The 19899-nt window shown below is 52.1% G+C and overlaps 1 protein-coding gene across 1 annotated transcript in view; it reads right to left on the minus strand.

Moving 5' to 3' along the window:
* Nucleotides 1-4516, minus strand: part of OAF (out at first homolog) — an 18518-nt gene extending 14002 nt beyond the window's left edge. Inside the window, exon 1 of the mRNA XM_057750015.1 lies at nt 3673-4516. Within this exon, the coding sequence (XP_057605998.1) occupies nt 3673-3948 (276 nt within the window). The 5' untranslated portion in view covers nt 3949-4516. The remainder of the gene's footprint in view (nt 1-3672) is intronic.
* Nucleotides 4517-19899: the final 15383 nt, after the last annotated feature.

Raw genomic sequence — 19899 nt, forward strand, 5'->3', positions numbered from 1 at the left:
TGACCTGGTCACTCCGAGCTGCTTGTCGAGTTTGCGATCCTTGCCCAGGCTCCGGGCCACGTGTCCTACAGCGGGCTGGGGTCCAGCGTGGCAGTGCAGGGAGGGCCAGGCCATGTTAGGGCCCTGCCTCCTGGCAGAGGCAAACAGAGAGGGTGGCAGGGGTGGGGGGGGGGGGGGATCAGCCCCTAGACACAGGGCTGCGCTGCATCCAGCACGTGGCACCTGGCTGCTGCCCCGAGCAGATGGACAGGACAGGGACGGCTGCCCCAGCAATGCTGGAGCGTGATGGTTAACTTTATGTGTCCATCTCACTGGGCTAAGTAAGAGATGCCCACACAGCTGGTAAAACATTATTTCTGGGTGTGTCTGTGAGGGTGTCTCGCAAAATATTAGCGTCTGAAGCAATAGGCTGAGTACAAAGTGGCCCTCACTAGAGGGCGTGAGCGTCACCCAATCCGCTGAGGGTGTGAAAAGAACAAAAAAGCTGGAGGAAGGGCAAATCTGCTCTCTCTGTGTGAGCTGGACATCCATCTCCTCCTGCCCTCAGACATCAGTGCTCTTGGATCTCAGGCCTTTGGGCTGAGACTGGAACTACCCTGGCTTTGCTGGGCCTCCAGCTTACAGACGGCAGGCCGTGGGTCTTCTCAGCCTCCACAACCATGTGAGCCCCCTCATAATAAAATCTCTTTCTCTAGATCTGTATTTCTATCCAATTATTTCTGTTCTGCGGGAGAACTCGGACTAATATCTGGAGCTTCAAAGAGAAGGTTGTGATGAGGGACTAAGGCTCTTCTAGGCTCAGTGCGGACTTTCTGTGTGATTTTGGGCCGGTCGTTCAACCTCTGCACCCCAGCTTAGCAGGGAAGGTCTATGCTTGAGATGTGATGTGAGCCACAATTATGAAAGTTACTGGCTTCTACTTCTGGAGCACTGAGTACAGTAGCCAGTACACAGTGAGTATTTCATATGTGTTAACCTGTTTAATTCTCACAGTGGCCATGGGATTGGTAACATTATTATTCCCATTTCACAGATGCAGAAATGAAGGCTTGGAGAGATCAAGGAGCTTGCCCAGGGTTAAACCAAGCCTGTCTCATTTCAATCTGGACTGTCCCCCAAAGGTGACAAAATGACCAACGTCACTATTCCCAAGTGGACTGGGGACTGTTCCCAAATCACCCCAAATGGATTTGGTACATGAAACAAAAGAAACACCATGTCCAGGACTTTTTCCTACAGGAACAGTCATTACTTCTAGATAGAAGCTTCTCATGGAAATCAGACAAAGACCTTGAGGGCTGGGCAGGCAGCAAGAGAGGTGACCCACCCTAGAAGGATCCCATATAAAAGCTGCTCTGGCCAATGCAGACAGTGGACTGGGGTGGGGTAAAGGCTATCCCACCCCACTCGCAGTCTTCCCCAGCTCCACCCCGCCCCAGGCCTGCTGAGAAACCCAGAGTTGGAGGGGACCTTGGAAAGCTGGTTCCCTTTCAGTGCTTTCCACTCCCAATTCCTTCCCTTGCTGATGAAATTGGAGATGCCAGGGGCGGGTGTGAAATGCCAGCTTCTGGGTCAGAGGCTAACCTGAAAAGCAGACTTTGGAAACCCGGGTGGAGGTCGGAACGACTGCGGGGATTAAAATGAGGCTCTTAAAATCAGCTCCGAATGGATTCTTTAACTGGGCAGTTGGCCCCCTACTCGACCCACAGCCCCAATCCCCAGGCCTCCACCCCACTGCCACTGGCCTCTCCCCTCTCCTTCCCTCGCCCTCAGGGTACAGCAATAAAAGCTTCCTGCTGCAGCTGGAGGCTATAAAAGCTGAGCCCTACCTGTTGACTCTTTCACTCTTGGATTCTTTCACTCTTGTCCTAGCCACAGCCTTGGCTGCTGGAGAGGTCCCAGGGTTGGGGAAGTCTCTCTAGGGTTCCAGCACAGCCGCAGAACAATGCACAGTGGGCAGGAAGATGGGAGACTCATTGGCTGGCCTGAGGCTCACTCTCAAGGACAAAGGGCTTTGATGGAAGGTTAGACAGGAAGATTAGATCCCTGCCTCCTGGGTAGGGTCCAGCCACCATTTGAGTTTTCCAGGAAAAGAACAGACTTGACAAGATTCCCCTAGAGTTTAAGTGGGGAGGCAGGGGGTGTTCTGGCCCTGTCAGCTTCCCTCTCTCCACACACAAACTCACCTGCCTCTACCTGCATTGAGAACCTAGCTTGGCCTGCTGAGTAGGGAAGGACCGCAAAGTCCTCCCAGTTGCAACACTCAACACCCCCTCCCCCACAACTGGCCTCCCTACGTCCCTGGTCAGTGACAGCTCAATAATCCAGAGACAGATCAGCTGTCAGCCCCGCCTCCACTGTCCACGGGGTCACCACCCACCCTCCTGGCACCATCTGTGGCAATTTTGCTGGGTCTCTAGCTGACTCCCTAAACTCTGCCCCGACTCCTCTCAAGCTCCCAGTCTCTAAGAGGAAGGAGAGAGAGGTGGCTCAGGCAACAGTCCCACAGCCCTGGGCTTCCCCAGCCTCTGGCTATCTTGTTGGCCTCACCCTTCCACTCCCCCAGAGACAGAGCCTCACAGGGCCTCTTTACCAGGAGAGGGACTTGGGGAGGGGACTTTAGGTGATCAGGAAACTCCCTTTGAGTACCTACATCTCACCCACCTTCTTTCCCTCCAGGATTCATGCTGCTGGGTCACCGTTAGTCACTCACTGCCCTTCCACCCCCACTTCCGGATAAACCCCCAGCATTTCCACTCTCTACCCCATCCCCAATCCTGGGGGCCAGGCCCACCTACTGGTTTCCTCCACAACACACGCAACACACACACACACACACACACACACCACTGAGGAAAGGCTGTCTCGATCCCAGAAATCTAGGCCAAAACTGGGGGTTGGCCAGACCTCCTGCCAAGCAGGGTGAGAGGTGGCACCTCTCCCACAGCCTGGGGACCTCCTCGGGGGCCTGTCCCCAGGTCCCCTCTGCACGTTTCCCAGACTTCCAGACCAAAGAAGAGATGTGGCTTCTCCTTGGCTTGGGAGGGACATGGGACAAGCAGCTCTGCCTAGGAACCCCCTTCCCCAGCCCAGGAAAGTGAAACAAGGAGAGGCAGTACCTAGACTCCAAGATGTCAGGGCTGCGAGGCCTGGAGCCACCCCCTCGTTCTGTACTGAGGTGAGAAAGGAGGCCCAGAGAATGAAAGGGACTTGCCCTAGGTCACAGAGCGAGAACCCAGGACCTCTGATGCCTGGCCCACGATTTTTCCCTGATAGAACCTGAGGAAATTACTCCAAAAAGGGAGACAGGATTATTAACATTGATTCTCTTGAAGCAGGGTCAGCATCTGGAGGGCTCTGGGAGAGCTGGAAGAGAAGTGGGAAGCTGATCTGGGGTCCTGGGCACGCAGAGAGGAGAGGTGAAAGGCTGGAGGGGAGAGTCGGAAGGGCAGCAGAGCAGTTCGTAGGGGAGAATGAAGGGCCGGGTCTGGGCGCTGGGGAGCAGGGCAGAGAGGTGTGAAGAGCCCGGAGTGACCGTGGCTAAGTCTCGTCCCTCTCCTGGCTCAGTCTTCCGTCTGCTGGCCTTGCTGCGACCAGGAGCCGGGGGCGCTCAGCACGCAGGTCCCACCCCCCCCCCCCTCAGGGGCGGGAGGTCGAGCGAGGGTGCCTCACCTTCTTGAAGTCCGCGATGAAGGAGATGAGGGTGCCGTCGGGCTTGCGCAGCTCCAGGCTGATGCTGTCGGCGTCGCTGTCCGCCTGCAGGCTCTCCTCGGTCACCTGGCCGTCGGGCAGCCGCACGCGGACCCGCAGCTCGGACGGCGCGCCAGCCCCGGTGCCCGCGCCCACAGCGCGCGGCACCCCCAGCAGCTGCCCAAGCAGCGGCAGCAGCAGCAGCAGCCGCAGAGCGGGGGACGCCGGGGGGACCCCGCGGCGGCCGGGTGGGCGCATCCCCGGGGGCCGCTGCCGCCCTCGCGGTCCCGGCGCGCCGCGGCCAAACTTGGCCCGAACTCGGAGGCTAGTTCTCGGCGCGGGGGCGCGGCTCCCCGGGGGGCTCAGCCGCGCGGCGCCCGCGACGTGGCGCCGACGCACGTGGGCTGCGCTCTGCCGCGCGCCCCCCGGCGGCTCCGAGGCGGACACCGCGCTCCCGGAGCCCGGCCGCCCCGCCGCGAAGCGCCGAGGCTCCAGCGGCCCCCGACTCCGGCGCTCCGAGCCTCTGCTGTGCACTTTTCATTCAATCCCACCCCCCCGTCACTTCCTTCAGAAAACAGAAACCACCGGGACCTGCCTTAAAGAGACCGCGCGCCTCTCGGCCCTTAAAGGGCCCGCGGCGGCGGCGGCGGCGGCTCCCTGCGCTCGGTGGCGGCCGGGGCAGCGGCGGGGCGGGCCGAGGGGCCCGGCGGACGGCGGCCTTGTGGGAGCGGGGCTTTCTCAATCGCCCTCGCTCCCCGCCGCGCCCGGCAGAGACCCGGCTGGCCCGGGAGTTGACTCTCCCCGTTAATCCCTTCCTCCCGGCAGGGGCGCAACGGGTGACTCTTTCCCCGCCTCCCCCCCCCCTCCCCTTTTTTTTGGCTTGTTCTTGTGCCACGTGGATGAAAGAATCGGGCTTGGTGTCTTAGGGGTTTTGTTCGGTCGTTTAGCTTCTCTGACGCAGCGAATCTCTACAAAGCTTCTGCAAAATCAGACCTCACCTCGCATTCAACCTTCTGACTGCCCTGGGTCGGGAGAGGGGGGCTGGGGTTCTGCCGGCGTTGACATCCGTCAGGTGTGAAATTTTGATCCGTCGGGCCACCTCGCTGATCGTGGCCCTCAAAGCGCCCGCATTCTGTGAGCCCCTGTGCAGGGTCTTTCCCGTCTGGTCGCCCTCGCTTCCCCCCTTCACGACCTTTCCCCAGTCCCTCCCACCTCCCCAGATCCCCATCCTCTCTCCCAGTAACAGGCTGAGCAGATTCAGGGAAATGTTAAGTTCTCCGCCATTCTGGAGAATGTGCTGGTGTTCACGATGCTCTTAACCATCAGAGGCTCTCCCACAAGCCCCAAGAAAGCATGACTGCCCTGCCATGCACCCCAACAATGAACTGGGCGAAGGCAGGAGGGGTCTGGATTCCTGCTTCTTCTGTTAAGCTGTGTGCTTTAGACATATTTAAAAATTCTTTGGGCCTGAGCGTCCCGGTGGGTACGGTGGGAGTTTGCTGAGACATACAAAGTCCCACCAATCCCAGAAGAGAGAACCCCAGGGGGATGCTCGGAGCCTGTTGTTCCTTGATGTCCTTTCACTCCTGTTTATTCTAGGTCCCCCTATTCTTTCCCAGATCTTGATCACAGATGGTGAATATCCTCCTCTGCTCTGCAGCCTCCTTCCCTTCTAGGTGTTCCCCAGCACAGGGCCCTTAATAGTACCAAAGATGACAACAGGTACCCAGGCACCCAGGGACCGTGAAGGCACCAGCAGAGCTAGACGCCCTTGAACTTCAGGGTGAGGCCCAGAACCCACCTCCTTACTACTAACCCAGAGCTTTTCTTACTACACTCTGCTGCCTAAGTTTAAGACTGAGAGTGATTGAAGAGATTATCTAACTCAGTGTTTCCAAAATTGTCTTAACAAAAGAATCACCTAGGTGCTTGTTAAAAACACAGATACCTGGATCCCTAAATCTGGTCAATCAGACTCCTTAGGACAAAGAACTGAAAATTTGCATTTTTTTGAGATTTTATTTTATTTTATTTTATTTTTTAAAATTTTATTTATTTATTTATTATTTTTGGGGGGTACACCAAGTTCAATCATCTGTTTTTATACACATATCCCCATATTCCCTCCCTCTCTTGACTCCCCCCCACCTGAAAATTTGCATTTTAAACAAGCACCCAGTGATGCTTGATATCAAGGACTGATAACTGGTACTTGACAGAGGGTTAAGCTTAGAGGATCTAAAACAAACAGCATGTTTCCTAGGGAAACATCCTGGTCCCTAAGGAGTTTATCTTCCCATTAGGGAGCTAAGGCAGGCTGTCAGAGAACAGTGGATTAGCATAAAGACTGCACCCCTAGGGCCTCCCACCCTGAGCTGGTAGGGCTGGAGAGATGCCCAGGGTCTCAAAAGTGGCCTCCTGCCTGACAGGACACTCATCCCAATCCAGCCTTAGACCTAGGTCTTCCCATGTGAGTCCTTAGGGCTTCACCTGCATTTCCCAACTTCCTTTGTTTCAGGTCCTGTCCCTCATCCATTATCAGCTGTGCCCCCAGCCATATTCCCAGGTCCCTTCCTCTTCACCCCAATGAGATCCCAGAAGAAGTAAGCAAAGAAGTCCTGTGTTTGGTTTCCTTTATAGGTGTCTAAGGCTGTCTTTGTCTCTATTCAGATTCTGGGTTTGGAAGCAAGTGTAGAAGACCTTTTCTCTTTCTACCACCTCTTCCCCATAATCAGTGTCCTTCTTGAGTTCAGCCACAGATTAAACTAGATTTTTCTTTTAAGGTAGAGAATTTGAAGTCTCACTGCACTATTTGAGCCCTCCCTCTGTCCCTCTCCTTCCTTTTGATTTTGCCTGACCAATTCTTCAAGAGCTAGGACAAAACACAGTTTTCCCAGGAAGACCTTCTTAGCTACTGACCTACAGCTCTGCACTATTCCCTCCCTGTTCCGAACTGCAACAATAACAATTATTATAGCAGCGACCATTCATTGTGTTCTTATTATGTCCAAGTTCTGTGCCAAGCACTTTACGTGTATCATCTTATTTAATTTTCATGGCAACCCTCCAAAATAGGTTCTATTCTTAGCCTCTTTTTACTGACTAGGAAACCGAGGCTTCCAGAGGTTAAGTAGCATGCCCAAGGTCATACAAGTAGGGGAGCCAGCTGGGATTCGAGTGCCATCTGACCACAAAGCCCTTGCTTTTAACCACAATAGCATCTGCCTGCCTATGGCCCTTTCTTCCAGCCCCATTCGGGCACACACCCTCTGCTATCTTCTCCTGTAATCTAACGGTTCCATGTGTGGCAATCTTGTACCCCAGTGAGGCTGTCAGTTAGTTCAAACAGGCCAGCCCCATGCTGGGAACAGAGACTGCCTCCCTTAAACCAGCCAGGCATAGAAGCATCCATTCATCTTAAATGTAAAGGCCCTCAGAGGAAGAGCTCTAACAAGCCCAATTACTCTGACTACAACCAAACAGCCCTCGTTGTCAGAAGGTTCTTTATGTCTAATCTCAAGCCCTCTGTCACACCATAAACCAATTTCCTTCCTTTCTGATCTCTAGCCCTAGGGAAGCAGTTGTGAGTCGTGGTTCCAAGCAAGGGCATCCGTATCTCAGTCCTAGAGCTTGGCCACTCAGGAGCTTTGTGATTCAGTGAGCCTGTTTCTTCATTTGCAAAGTGGGCGTGTAAATGCTTACCTCACTGTGTCATTTTGAAAATTAAATGAAACATTATGTACAAGACACTTCACAAACTGCTTGGCATATAGTAGAGGCCCAAGAAATGGTGGCTATATTATTTTAAACTGTTTGTTCACTCCTCTTATATCAATTTTTAAGTCCCTGTTCGACCTACACAGGCGTCCCTCCTCCCCCCGGCCCATCCTCCACACACACTTAAACACAACTCCCTCTGGAACAGTTTTTCTATTTATTCTCTTTAGGTCTTCTAGTTTAATGCTGCCGAGACCACTGAAACTGGGAAGTGGGCCGCCAAAGCTGGGCAAGCACCTCCCCTTTGCTTTTCGGTCTTGGTGTGCCTTGATTTGGCAGGAAGAGACATGCCACACCATCTCCCAATCTGTGACCAAGAAAACAGGTGCTGACAGAACCCTGTAGAAGGCTGAAAGAGAAACTGAACCAGTGACCTCTATCTGGAGATGTGGAGGATGCGATAGGGAGCTTGGCAACAGTGGAAGGATTTTTCTTTTAATTTCTTTCTGTGACTGGCGTTTGGCTTGGGTGATGGTACAGTTGCTCGGCGCTGGCCCCTTAGCAGATGGAGCTCGCCACTTGTGCTTTGAGCCTGAGTGGGGCGTGGGGTTGGGGTGAGGGTGCTCTCCTCTACCTCTCAAAGCCCCTGCAAAGCTCCAGTCACTGCCCTGCCCAGGCAGAAGTGCAAATTACTTTTCCAGCATTACACAGTTACTCGGTTACATAAATCCAAGGGCGTGGTGGGAAAGTCAGCTGGAGAGGTAGCGGGCTGGGGCAGAGAGCAGGAAGGATAGAGAGGCCAGACCTGTGGGGTGAGCAGCCGTTCTCCCCAGGCAGAAGATCGGGCTGAGGGGAAGTTTAGATGGAGTGGGGCTGAATCGATGAATTTTAGGAAAGAAAAGGAACCCTGAATTATCAGAACTGCAAGAGAGGGTATATCTCAGCTCATTGATTCAGGACCCGGGACTTTTGAAGTTCCCAAACATAACTATATTCTTCTCCATGCTAGCTCTTTCAGGAAGCCTTTCCTGCTCTCTCACCTGGGGGTTCATCTGTCCATCCATCCGTTCAGTTAGTCAGTCATGTAGTCAGACACTCTGCTAGATGCTGCGGTGACAGCAGTGGAACAAGTCAAATGCAGCATTTCCTTATCCTGAGCTGGCACCTACAGCTGCAAGGGGAGTAGGCATTTAAAAAAAAAAAAACAGTGCAGGGACTTCCCTGGTGGCGCAGTGGTTAAGAATCTGCCTGCCAGTGCAGGGGACATGGGTTCAAGCCCTGGTCAGGGAAGATCCTACATGCCTCGGGGGAACTAAGCCCGTGAGCACTGAGCCTGAGCTCTAGAGTCTGAGAGCCACAACTACTGAGCCCACAAGCCACAACTACTGAAGCCCATGTGCTTAGAGCCCGTGTTCCGCAACAAGAGAAGCCACTGCAATGAGAAGCCTGCGCACAGCAACAAAGAGTAGCCCCCGCTCGCTGGAACTAGAGAAAGCCCACATGCAGCAACGAAGACCCAAGGCAGCCTAAATAAATAAATACATTTTTCAAAAGTGCAGAAACAACTATGTGTATATATATACAAACACACATACATATATACATACATATAGGCCGCACTGTGACCAGCTCATGGAATCTTAGTTCCTCAACTAGGGATTGAACCCGGGCCCTTGGCAATGAGAGCGCAGAGTCCTAACCACTGGACCACCAGGGAATTCCCAGAAACAAATATTTAAATTATAATTGCAGCTGGTACTGTGGAGAATTAGAGGAGACTCTAGCCTAGACCCACATTGTCTAGGTTGACTTTAAAGGTAGTCAGGATTGGTAAGCAAAGATGATGTTCCAGGAAAGGGAATGGCTTATGTGTGGGCCTGAGCCACGTGGGCTTCCCAGAAAGCTCTCCAGGAGTCTGAGGCACGATGAGGGGAGGAGAGCTGCTGGAAGTGATGCAGGGCCTCGCAGGCAATGATAGGATGTGATTATTGTTTTGTTTTGTTTTCCTAAGAACAAGGGACAGTCGCTGAAACATTATATAAGGGTGTGACATGAGCAGACTTGTATTTTGAAAAGACCCCTGTGGAAGTGGATTGCAGCAGGCCAGAGGAACGGTCACAGTGGCTTGGACCACGGTGGCTGCAGCAGGTGAGAGAGGTGTTGGACTTCAGCTGCATTTTGGAAATAGAATTTGGAAATAGGATTTGATGTTTCTTTGGACTTGGGGGTGAGGAAGAGAGACATTTGGCTTGGGCCGTTGGGCGGCACCATGCCTTGAGATTGGAAACTCTGGGGAAGAAGCACTTAGATTACTTTTGTGGTAGCTCTGCAGGTATTTTTCACCCTCTGCCTTTTGTTTTAATGATTCCACAGCATTTGTGCTTGAACCAGAAAGTGTAAAAGAACCGAGGGGGACTTCCCTGGTGGTCCAGTGGTTAGGGCTCCGAGCTTCCATTGCAGGGGGCACGGGTTTGATCTCTGGTTGGGGAACTAAAATCCTGCATGGCGCGCGGTGTGGCCCCCTGCCAAAAACAACAAATAAAATAAAGGAACTGAGGCCTGCTATTAGTGGCTCTGCTCAGACTAGAAGCCAGCTTTAGCCTCCTCTGTGACGCCACACAGGGTTTCCCTTTGGTGACTGGGGCAGGCTGTACTGGCTCCTCTTTGTATTCACTTTGAGCCCAGCATAGCGCCTGTGCACAGACGGTTTCAATAATGCAGTTGTCTATAGCCCTGTGTACCTGGCACTGTGCTGTGCGGGTGAGGACCTGCGGCACTGTCGTTGCCCTCAAGAATCTCACTGGTCCTGGGCACCACAGAGAACAGGGCTCCCCAGAGAGCAGGCTGGGCCGGGGAAGCCCTCAGGCCATTTGCAGAGGCAGTTGCTGCTCCCTACCCCTGGAAAACCACAAAAGATGTAGAGTATAGCACAGACGGAGGGAGATACAGATGTGTGTCCCTGAGAGCATCCTGTCCCCTCATGCCCCGGTAATTCCATCACCATGGGGCACACTTGGAGACCTCGGAGAAGAGGGGCCTTGCCCCTGTTCTGCAGAGCCACGCCGTCAGCTGCAGCAGAGACCTTAGGCAATAACCTACAGCAACATGAGGAGACCTGGCAGGGTTGTGTGCCTTGTATTTACTACATTTTTCACGGGTACATATCCTTTTCTTTAGGCAAAGCCCCGAGGAAATTTATCACTAAAAAAAAAAAAAGAATCAGATCTTTAGCCAAGCTTTTTACTACTCTACTCTCATAAAATGAATATACCTGTTATGGCTTCAGATGAGAAGTCCTGCTTCTCATCAGGGAGCTGAGGATGAGAGAGTTGGGGCTGGACAGGGGCCACATCTGACTAGAGCCATCAGCTTTTCCATCATAGGTGCTGCTCAGGGCCTTTAGCATCTGTTTCTCTGGCTCCAGTTAGATCGGAGAGAGGGAGGGTCAGGTCCGAGCTGGGGCCAGAACAGGGTTGGGGGGAGTCAAATCTCTTCCTTATCTAATGGAACCACATCCTCCTCCCCCAAACTGGGGATCTCAGAACCACCATCACTGTCATGACTTTTTAAAAAAGGGTTTATTTCATTTTTCTGAACAAATGGAAAGATATACCATGGGAAAACAATATGATAATATATACAGTTAGTGCACTTTCAATTATCTCAATAGGACTTTAAAACATTTCTAGTAGACTATTTTTTTGAGCAATTTTAGGTTCACAGCAAAATTGAGTAGAAAGTGCGGAGTTCCTGTATAACCCCGCCCCCATACACACACAGCTTCCTTTACTATCAACACCCTGTTCCAGAATGGTACCTTTGTTACAATCCGTGAGCCTCCACTGACACAGCTTTATCACCCAAAGTTTGTAGTTCACGTTAGGATTCATTCTTGGTGTTGTATACGCGGTGGGTTTGGGCAAATGTGTAATGACATGTATCCATTTCAGTATCATACAGAGTATTTCGCTGCCCTAAAAATCCTCTGTGCTTCACATTCATCATATTATAAATATATTCACATATATATACACCTATGTATATTCATATACACATATATTTTTTAATGCATATAAGGGTTTTAGGCTACTTGAGAGAAAATAAAACCTGATCCATATTTATTTCAAATTATCTTCCCAGCTTTAGGGCTTTTATGAAGTTATCAGGGCAAGCTCTGTGTTTCCTGTTCTGCTTTTCTCAACATTATTGCATACATGTATTTGCATATATTGACACAGTTCATGTCATTCTTTTATTAAAATTAATTAATTTATTTATTGTCTGCACTGGGTCTTCATTGCTGCACGTGGGCTTTCTCTAGTTGTGGCAAGTGGAGGCTACTCTTCATTGTGGAGCGCTGGCTTCTCATTGTGGTGGCTTCTCTTGTTGCGGAGCATAGGCTCTAGGCGCATGGGCTTCAATAGTTGTGGCATGTGGGCTCAACAGTTGTGGCTCATGGGCTCTAAGAGTGCAGGCTCAGTAGTCGTGGTGCATGGGCTTAGTTGCTCCACGGCATGTGGGATCTTCCCGGACCAGGGACCGAACCTGTGTCCCCTGCATTGGCAGGTGTATTCTTAAGCACTGCACCACCAGGGAAATGTACACGTCATTCTTAATAGTTATGGAACATGCCGTGTCTAAGCAGTTGATAGCTTACTCTAATCATTCATTATCATTTTTCTCCTATATGATCTTGCAGAAAAGATTTAAAAGGAGATATGAATATGATTCTAAGATGCATCACTATAATATAAATAATAACAGTGCTCTTTGCAAAGGTTCACTCCCTCAACATAAGCTTTAATTCATGCCTCCAGCCAGGGCCATATCTAGCAGCCCCTGAAACAGTGTTCCATGTCTCTTTTAACGTCTGTGAATGGAAAGGATCCCATAATGTCCTGAGGGGACTTATTTACTACTGTGTAAATACAGGATCTTAGCCAGCTTTCAACTAGAAAATTCTTTTCTAATGTACAACATAAATCTCCTTGACTTGAATTTAAGCTTTCTGCCTTTTCCTCAGTGTGGACAGTTTCTCTGACCTGGGTATAGCATCCCTGTGCAAATCAGAAGAGTATGATCGGTAACAGGAATTACTTATATGTGCTGATATTCTGCTGGAGAATGTCAGAGGCTTTTCATGAATTTTCATCAAATCCTGAACAACACTTTGAGGTAGGTACTGTTATGATTTCCATTTTACAGATGAGAAAAGAAGATGATTCAATCAATTCCCAGCTTTTAAAATTTATTTCTCATTTTAAATGTCTCCTACTTGGAATTTCAAATTACTTCCCCCAAATACCCCACTTATTAAAAAAGAAGTGGTGAGAAGACCTGTGACTATTCAACAACTGCTTTTTGTGAGCCTGGGAACTTTGGACTCATTTTCTTACTTAAATGTTACTCTATCTCTGGGAGGCAGGTATTATCACTCATTTAATAGCTGAGGAAATTGAAGCTCAGAGAAGTAAATGTACTTGCCTCAGGTCACACCAGAAAGGAATAGGGCTCAACCTGGAACCCAAGTCCAGCTCTAAGGTCTTGGGCTTCAGGCTCTGCCTACTGTCCTCCTAAATGTCCCAGGATCTGTCTCATCTATACACAGATGAGCTCTTCATTTTGTTTGTAACTTTTTACCTCCTTCTGGAAATCGGGGATCTGAAAGTCTTTGTGTGTGCGTGTGTGTGTGTGTTTGTGTGTGTATGTCTGCCCTGATGCCCTTGAACAACACACAGGAGACCAAGCAAGCTTGCAAACCCAAGACCTTGGGTGGGTGGGGGGTGAGGGGATCTGCTCAGGGCCCTTAGGGTGAAGGCAGAGGGGAAGGAATCTGGTTCTCACAGTCCACTTGGAATCTCTCTCTCATTTCCTGCAAATAACAGGAGGGAAGCTGAGATAGGGCTGTTGGTGGCATCCGAGGAGGACAAAGACCAAAAACTATGCCTTGGGTTTGCAGATTGAGCCCGTTCCAGTCCCCTAGTTTAGGGAGGATCCAGGCTTTTGTGTTTGTTAGGCCTGATTTTGAAATCTTGGCTCTGCTGTTTACTGGCTGTGTGAGGCGAGCCAGTGACACCCCTCCCCCCGCCCAGTGAGTCTCTGCGCCCTCCCTCACATGTGAAAAGGGGAGATGAGCTCCTGCTAGCGGGTTATACTGAGGACTAAATGTGATAAGACACACGATTAGCCTGGTGCCTGCACCAAATGGAGTTTAGAGAAACTTCTTTTCTTCTCCTTGCTTTACTGCTTTCCCTGTGACACTCTTGGGTCACCTCAGCTGCTTCCTGCCCTTGACTGGCAGCCCCCCAGCCCTGCCCCTGCTGCCCTAGCTGCCCCTCAGCTCTCCTGGAGAGAGGAAGATAGAAGCAAAGAAACCCAGGCCAAACCTTGGCTTTGGCTTCCTGGCCCCCTCCCCAGGGGCGGGGCCGGGCAGGGGGTCGGGGGTGGCGGGGTAGGGGTGGTCAGAGCCCTCACCACCTCTCCCTCTGCCCAGACACTCCTCCGGGTCCTCCCCTCACCTTTGCCCAGCTCCCTGCCGTTAAAGATGACTCACAGATCAAAGGACGCCCCAACTGGGATCCTTAACCTCAGATAGCTTCAGGGTCCAGAACTCTGGAAATCATAGGCAAACCTTTGTGTGTATTTGCATTTTTCTGGAAATAGAATCTTCAGAGATCCCTGACCTCTCTGGTTAGATCTGAGGTGGGAAAAAGGACTCTGTGGCTTCTTCTGTGTGAACTAGAACTTTCCTTAGAACTTAGACAGCTGCTTACAACTTCAGCAGAAGAAACAGGGTCCCAACCACAAAAGGGAGTGAGCCAGGGAGGGAGGAAGGGCCCACTCTTCCCCGAGGGAGGGAGGGAATTCCTAGAGGAAGGCAGATCTTTGGTTTAGACCCAACGGATACTCATAGTCTCTTTCTCTTCAGCCCGCTCACTCACTCATTCATTTTTTTCATCAATCAACATTTATTATTGTTGCCTACTGTGTGCCTGGCTTTGCACTAAGTAATATTGGACATACAGACATCAGACCAGCGTTTATTCTAAAGTGTGGTCCAGCAGACCAGCCTCATTAGAATCCCCTGGATGCTTGTTAAAAATACAGGTTCCTGAGAACTCGAGATTTGCAGGGGGGCGGGGGGTGAAGGGGAAGCTGAGACAAAGCGAGAGAGTAGCACAGACATATGTATAGTACCAACTGTTAAATAGCCAGTGGGAAGTTGTTGTATAACAAAGGGAGTCCAGCTCAAGGATGGAAGATGCCTTAGAGGACTGGGACTGGGGAGGGTGGGGGGGACTCGAGGGAGGGTGGGGGGGGAGTTGAGGGAGGGAGGAAATATGGGGATATGTGTATAAAAACAGATGATTGAACTTGGTGTACCCCCCCAAAAATAATAAATAAATAAATAAATAAAAGGAAAAAAAAATACAGGTCTCTGGACCTCAGCCACCGAGGGCGTTGCCTGGGACTCTGCATTTCAAACAGGCTCCCCAGGCTCATTAAATTAGTTGAGAGCCATTGCCAGAGACTGGCATCTCTCACAGCCCTTGGCATTGGTATGCACAAAGTGCTGGCATCGTGGCTGCCCTCAGAGTGTTGGCTGGCCTGAGAACATGGTCCCCACCCTTTCATAGGAGATGAGCGACCTATCCCTGCATTTTCCCTGGCTCACCCCTGCCCTTCTCACGTGCTGGGTCCTTTGAAGGGGAGGGAGGGGAGGAGCTGCTCACGCATCCACCCACCACAGCTGCTCTGGGGGTGCAGTCTTGGGCAGATTGTGAACCCCAAGGGCAGAGACGCTGTCGCAGCCTGCATCGCTCCATCCTGACTAGGCAAAGATCTGATGGTACCAATTAACGTCAACAAGACTCCCTCACCGCCTGGGCCTGTCTTGAGGCTTTGCTAATTAATACCTATACGGTCCCTTGGGTCCCTGGGATGAGAGGTTTGGGGAGACCTGGGGAAACTGAATGGGTTCATCCAAAAGGATCTTTCTACCTATAATAAGCGTAAGGAGACTGAGACGGGAATCAGCGGTGGCATGGGAAGTGAAAACTAGGAACCTACCAGCTAACGTTTCTGGAGCTCACTTACAGATGCTTTAAATACAAAGAGAGTTCCCTGGTGGTCTAGCGGTTAGGATTCCGGGCTTTCACTGCCATGGCCTAGGTTCAGTCCCTGGTTGGGGAACCAAGATCCCGCAAGCCGCGCCATGCAGCCAAATAAGACAAAATGATACAGTATCCCACTCAATACCCACTTGCACTCCAGGACTTCCCCCACTTTACAGGGGCACAGTGAGACACAGTGTTCTATCCCAGGTCACGCAGCTAGTGCAGCAGAACTAGGGCCACACCCAAGCCATCTGACTCCAAGATCTGGGCCTTCTGTGCTGCACAGCCTGGGTCCCGCCCGAGCCGTGGCCTGTTGCCCGGGGCCAGATGTTCCTCTGTGCTTGGTCCCAAATGGGGCGGGCAGGGGTGATGTCCCTGCGGCTGCAGCCCTTGGCTCCCACTCCCAGCTGAGCCTTTGGACCTGATCATGGACTTCCTCTTCTTGGGGAGGATGAAGCCACAGGGAGGTGGGGTAGGGCGGGGACAGGCCCAACCCCTCTCCAGGGTCAATGATTCTGAGCGAATCTACACACTGAGCCTTCCTGGACACTATAGCTTCCCTGTCTAAGGCCACTGGAGAGCAGATTCCACTTCCCAGATGGGCACAGGGGAGGGGAGGGTGGCTGCAGCATTATAAATACATGGCCAAGATCTTGCCCCAAGGAGCCTGTCTCCAGTGTGACGTTGGGGCAATGTTGAGCCAACTTCAGATTTCTAGGAACGGGTGGGTCTTGGGCAAATGCCGTGGATCCAAAGGGGGAGGTTGAGCTTGGGCAGTGGAATCAGACAGCCCCCAGTCTGCACTGTGGTTCTGCCACTTTCTAGCTGTGTGGCCTTGGATGAGCAGCTAAACCTCCGAGACCGAGACCCTCGGAAATAATCATTCCTATTTCAGTGGGCTGTTGTGGTGATTCAGTGAAGCACTGTGTTCTGTGCCCAGGCATTCACCTCTGCACTTGGGCCTGTAGGAGACGCGCTGGGCAGAGGGCAAGTCCACACAGCGGGAGGCCTGGGCTGCGTGGGAAGAGGAACCTCATACATGCTCTACACGCGACAGCAGGTTTTCCGTAGGTGCTTGAGCCATTGGCAAGGTCGCCTCCTATCTATTAACTGGAGACAACCGGGGGTGGGACACTTTTAGACCCCAATCAGAGGACACTGAGACCCAGAAATGATCCCAGGGCATCTCTGGCACTCCTGCTGGGTGTCCCACCTTCCCCGTTCCCCTCCTTCTTTCCCCTCCTCTGTCCAGGCCTGCCTCCAGGGCCCCTCCTGCCCTCCCCCTCCCACCATCCACATCTGGATTCAAGTAGAGAACAATGGGCTTTCTGTGAATGCCTCTACCTTCCTCCAGTTCAGAACTTTGGTTCTCACAGGTGTGGAAGGGGGAGAAGGGGCCAGAAAAGCTGAGAGACCTCATTTCCCAAACCTGCAGAGCATATGACTTCCCCCTCCCAACCCCCCCACTCCGCGTCCCTCCCCCCCCCCCCCCCCCCGTTTGTAATGTTCCCTGTTGTCCCGGTTTGAGCCTGGGGCCCTAGTTCAGAGCTGGGGCCAGCTGTCCCCAGGCACAAGGAGGAGACTGCCGCCCTCCACCCTCCACCCCCATCCCAGGCTACCCCTCCCTGCCAGGGAGAAGTCCTGCTGGGCTCCTGGAGGCCTGGCCATAAATTGGAATGCAGCAGTCACAGGTGACGGCAGCTGTAACTCTCATTAAAGTGACATCAACCCCACCGCAGGAGGATGCTGTAAATCCAGGGAAAGGGGGCATTCATCCAGGGAGAACCGCAGGAGCACAGAAAAAAACCCATAAATAGAGGAGACGTGGTGTCTGGAACTAATGGTGGGGCCCTGCACAAGGCCGTGCTGAACTAGGGTTGGGAGGGACTCCAGGACCCAGGAGGGGGTGGGGGTCCTGAGGTGGGCCCTCAACCTTGTGAAGCGTAAGGGCACAGCCAAAGCCCCTACCTGTAGTGATTCTCCTCTGTCTTTTCTTTTTTTTAAATATTTTATTATTTATTTATTTATTTATTTATCTATTGGCTGTATTGGGTCTTCATTGCTGCGTGCGAGCTTCTCATTGTGGTGGCTTCTCTTGTTGAGGTGCATGGGCTCTAGGCGCATGGGCTTCAGTAGTTGCAGCGTGTGGGCTCAGTAGTTGTGGCGCACGGGCTTAGTTGCTCTGCGGCATGTGGGATCTTCCCGGAACAGAGATCAAACCCGTGTCTCCTGCCTTCGCAGGCAGATTCTTAAACACTGCGCCACCATGGAAGTCCCTCCTCTGCCCTTCCTGTCCATTCTCAGGCTGGTGCTGGGAGCAGAGCTGGCTTGTGTCCCTGGGAGAACTGCTGGGGACATATCACTGTTCTCGGGCTTTCTCAGGGACAAGAGAGGCTGTTGGCATTGGACATTAGGGTTTTTTCACGGGAGAAATCAGTCATGGGTCAAGTTCTGGGCTAGTAGCTGGCCATCTGGGTTCTAATTTGACTCTGCTACTTGCTTTCAAGCTGTGGACCTTGGGAGTATGACTTTGCCCTTGGAAGCCTGTTTCCCTCCATCAGAAAAATGGTAATGGTCACCCGTCCACCCAGGCTTGGATGTAGATGACCTTGTACTGTGTCGGGCGGTCTGTATGTGCTGTTTGTTGAATAACCGAGTGAACCAGCCAATCCCTATAGCCTCAGAAGCCAGGGTTTGCTTTCGGATCATTTCCCTTCTGCCTGGGTCTGGGTTCAGCCACTAATTTTCTGAAAGACTTCGGGCGAGGGATCTACCTTTCCAAGGCTTTGTTTTTTTTTCCCTGGGAAAGGAAGTGGTTTCAAGAGGCTGACTCTGGTGTGGATGATGCTGCCTTGGGGGTTCTGTGGAATGGCCCAGGCCTCCAGGTCCTTATGAATGTTGGGCTGCATTCCAGAACCTTCCCCTCGACTCCCTCCTAATCACCTACACCAGGAACCTCGGACACTCTGCTAGGAGGCCACACCCACCTTTGCTCTCCAGTCCTGGTGGCAGTGGTGCTAGTGGCTGGCCTCTTCTGAGGAAGGGTTAAGGCCAACCATGCTCTCCTGAGGTTGAAGAAGGGGGCATCTTGCGTGTCCTTCTTCAGTGGGCATCAGAGTCACCTGGAGGGCCTGTTTAATGACAGGTAGCAGGGTCCCCCTATCCAAGTTCTGTTTTGGCAGGTTTCCAGGTGGGACCCGATCATTTTTAACAAGTTCTCAGGTGATGCTGATGCTACTGGCTAGAGTGGTCGTGGCAGAATTCAGGCTTCCTTTACTCTCTTATTGCAGACCTGCAGCTGAGGCAGGCTCCAGATGCTGGTGTGCAGACTTCTGAGTCACCTGGGTCCCTCTGAGGCCAGCCTTCACAGATGCGCAAAGAGCCAGCATGGAGGCCTTAGCAGAACACCGATCCTGTACTTTTAACAAGCTCCTCGGCCACAGAGGACACTGGCATTGAAAATTCAGTGTCCTCTGAGGGACCCCCTTCCTTCTTCCCACCAAAAAGACTTAGAGAAAAAGGGAGTGAGGAGAGAAAAAAAGCAGGAACTAAACTGAGTAAAGTGATTTAGATGGAGGAGTCCAGCACCAGCACAGTCAGCAGAAAGGAAAAGCATTATAACCAGGCTTCTGAAACACCTGGAAATGATAGCCAAAGCTGGGCTTGCAGGAGAAAATATGACTCACCTCTGTGGAGGACCAGACAGACACAGTGTGGGTAGAGGCAGCCTGTTGATTAAAAGGATGCTACTGGGCACATCTCACTCCCAGGGAGGGAGGCTGGTGGTGAATGAAGGTGGCAGCTGAGACTTGCTGGGGGTCAGGACCCAACCAGGAGGGCCACCTGCTCCACCACCAGGACCAACAAAAGAGGCGCTCAGAGGAAGCACCCCAGTGCACGGTATCTGCCCCCTTCTGTCCAGGGCCGTTCTTCAGCCTCTTGGGAAAAGCCAGGCCCCGGGGCTTCCTTGGTGATCCAGAGGTTAAGACTCCACACTTCCACTGCTGGGGGCACGGGTTTGATCCCTGGTCAGGAAACTAAGATCCCACATGCTGAGCAGCGCAGCCAAAAAAAACAAAAATGGAAACGAAAGGCCAGGCCTGACCCAACATTCCATCAAAGGACAGCGGCCAGGGTCTCAGGGCCCTGCTGCCCACACACCTGATCCACTTCTGGCTTCCTCATTCTGCTGCCCTCTGGCTGGGCCGGGGCTGCGGTAATCCCTGTTCCTCACCTCACCCAAGGACCCACGACCTGACAGGAAGGCGTGAGCTTATGGGGAAAGAATACAAGAAAGAATAGCTGGAATTAGGGCTGACTGTGAACTTAGGTCTGTGAGGGCACCCTGCTGTAACAACCTCACAGGCTTCAGAGC

Source organism: Hippopotamus amphibius, chromosome 9 (genome assembly GCF_030028045.1).
Source record: "Hippopotamus amphibius kiboko isolate mHipAmp2 chromosome 9, mHipAmp2.hap2, whole genome shotgun sequence".
Lineage (NCBI taxonomy): Eukaryota > Metazoa > Chordata > Mammalia > Artiodactyla > Hippopotamidae > Hippopotamus > Hippopotamus amphibius.